The sequence below is a fragment of the Cryptomeria japonica genome, chromosome 8, assembly GCF_030272615.1.
Source record: "Cryptomeria japonica chromosome 8, Sugi_1.0, whole genome shotgun sequence".
NCBI lineage: Eukaryota > Viridiplantae > Streptophyta > Pinopsida > Cupressales > Cupressaceae > Cryptomeria > Cryptomeria japonica.
Genome location: NC_081412.1, coordinates 564691884 through 564693929, shown reverse-complemented (window position 1 = coordinate 564693929; position 2046 = coordinate 564691884). Strand labels below are relative to the sequence as shown.

The following is a 2046-nucleotide window of genomic DNA, read 5'->3' as shown; positions in this document are numbered from 1 at the left end:
TATTTGTCCATCTATGTTTGTTTGTCTATCTTTACTTCTCATCTCTTTGCCTCTTTATCTCTATCTCTCCTTCTTTATTCTTCTATCACACTCTCTCTATGTCTTTGTAATTATTCTTCAATCTCTCTACATCTCTCTCTACCATTATATCTCTTCTTTCTATCTCTCACTATATACATACTTGATGTGAAGCTATAATTTATTGATTGAAATCTTTGTTCCACACACAACATTTATAAATGACCTATCAATTGACTTCATGTACTGCATAAATGTATGAAAAAAAAATATACTGATTTTTTTTTCAATTGCCTTTCGTGCACACCCAAAATGCAATTGCTCCGAATGTTGACAACCTTTAAAATTTACAAAGATACGTGGCTTTTTGAAGTTGCTGAAGTTGGGGAACGTGCTCGCTAAAGTCAAAATCATGTAGTAAATGCAAGTTTGAATTCTAATATCCGTAGCATACACGGCTTCTCGAGCCGGCTCCATGCTCCCTTCGTCAATGGCCGAGCGATCATTGAGCGATCCTTTCTATAAAAATGACAAATCCCTCCTCATATACCCAATCTATCCATCTTCATTCAATCGTTCAATCTAGAAGGTATAATGGCCATATTATCAGATCTTGCGCTTGTTCTTGTTGCTGGACTGGCCATATCCCTTTATATGCAAGGTAAATTGTGTCGGTAAAATACTACGTGTTGTAGGTTGTTGAAAAGTATATACATCTCTCTAAGCCTTACGATAATTTGTGTGTGTATGTTTTGTTGCAGAGGCTGGGGCAGTGAAGTTTGATATACGGAACCAGTGCGGGTACACAGTTTGGGCAGCAGGACTACCCGGATTAGGAGGGCAGCAGCTGGACCAGGGTAAGACGTGGACGGTGGATGTGCCGGCGGGGACACAGGTGGGAAGATTTTGGGGCCGAACCGGCTGTTCTTTCAATGCGAGCGGCCAAGGAACCTGTCAAACCGGTGACTGCGGCGGCCAACTGAGCTGCCAAGTCTCGGGAGCCGTTCCGGCCACGCTGGCGGAGTATACCCTCAATGTAAATGGCAACACGGACTACTACGACGTCTCTCTGGTGGACGGCTTCAACGTTCCTCTCTCCATCAATCCCACCAATGCACAGTGCACCGGCTCTGCCTGCAGAGCCGACATCAATGCTGTGTGCCCCGCTGAATTGAAGGTGGAGGGAGGATGCAATACTGCCTGCAATGTCTTTCAAACCGACCAGTACTGCTGCACTAGTAGTTATGCCAACAACTGCCCTCCCACAAACTACTCGATGATATTCAAGAACCAGTGCCCTCAGGCCTACAGTTATACCAAGGACGATTCTTCCAACAATTACTCTTGCCCTTCTGGTACCACCGACCACAGTGTTGTATTCTGTCCCTAGATATGTATAGGATCATACACATTACAACATACAAATAATCACCCCGTCTTTAGATGTCTAATATATGGCGGCATAAAGTATCATTTGGTGTTAGGGCATTGCATGCCCGTTTTAAGTCTGACATTTTATGATAAATAAAAAGATCATCAGTATTTTAATGGGTAATGTGAAAAAGGGAATTCATATGCAAAATCTTATTAAAAATTTGAAATTCAAATATTTTAAATATAATTAAGAAAATTTCGTGCAACAATTTCTCTAAAGCATATAAAGATATTTTCTTAAGAATACATTTTTCTAAGTGTAAATCATTTTATATTTTATGTCACATAAAACTTAATAGTGATAATTATGTCTTCTTTTCACTAAGCTTGTAGATTGAAATTTCTTACACAAGAGACTCTTTGATTTTAACAAAAAAAAATCATTTGGACAGAAGAATGAAAAATCACTCATCCTTATAGAATATAATCTCAAAAAAAAAAGGCTCAAATAACTGATGTACATGCATTCCAAAAATTTTGGAATCAATCTATGTCTTATGTCATATGTTTACAAAATGTTTTTCTCAATCGTAAATTATTCAAAAAGGTGAAGTTGGCTTGCTATTCTAATACATTTTTTGAGTACAAAAGATA

At 38.7% G+C, this 2046-nt stretch overlaps 1 protein-coding gene across 1 annotated transcript; it reads left to right on the top strand.

Annotated features, from left to right (window-relative positions):
• Positions 1 to 591: 591 nt before the first annotated feature.
• LOC131857975 (pathogenesis-related thaumatin-like protein 3.8) lies at positions 592 to 1512 on the top strand. Its single transcript, XM_059210801.1, has 2 exons — positions 592 to 679; positions 780 to 1512. The coding sequence occupies exons 1-2, from the start codon at positions 613 to 615 to the stop codon at positions 1406 to 1408; spliced, it is 696 nt and encodes a 231-aa protein (XP_059066784.1). The 5' UTR covers positions 592 to 612; the 3' UTR covers positions 1409 to 1512.
• Positions 1513 to 2046: the final 534 nt, after the last annotated feature.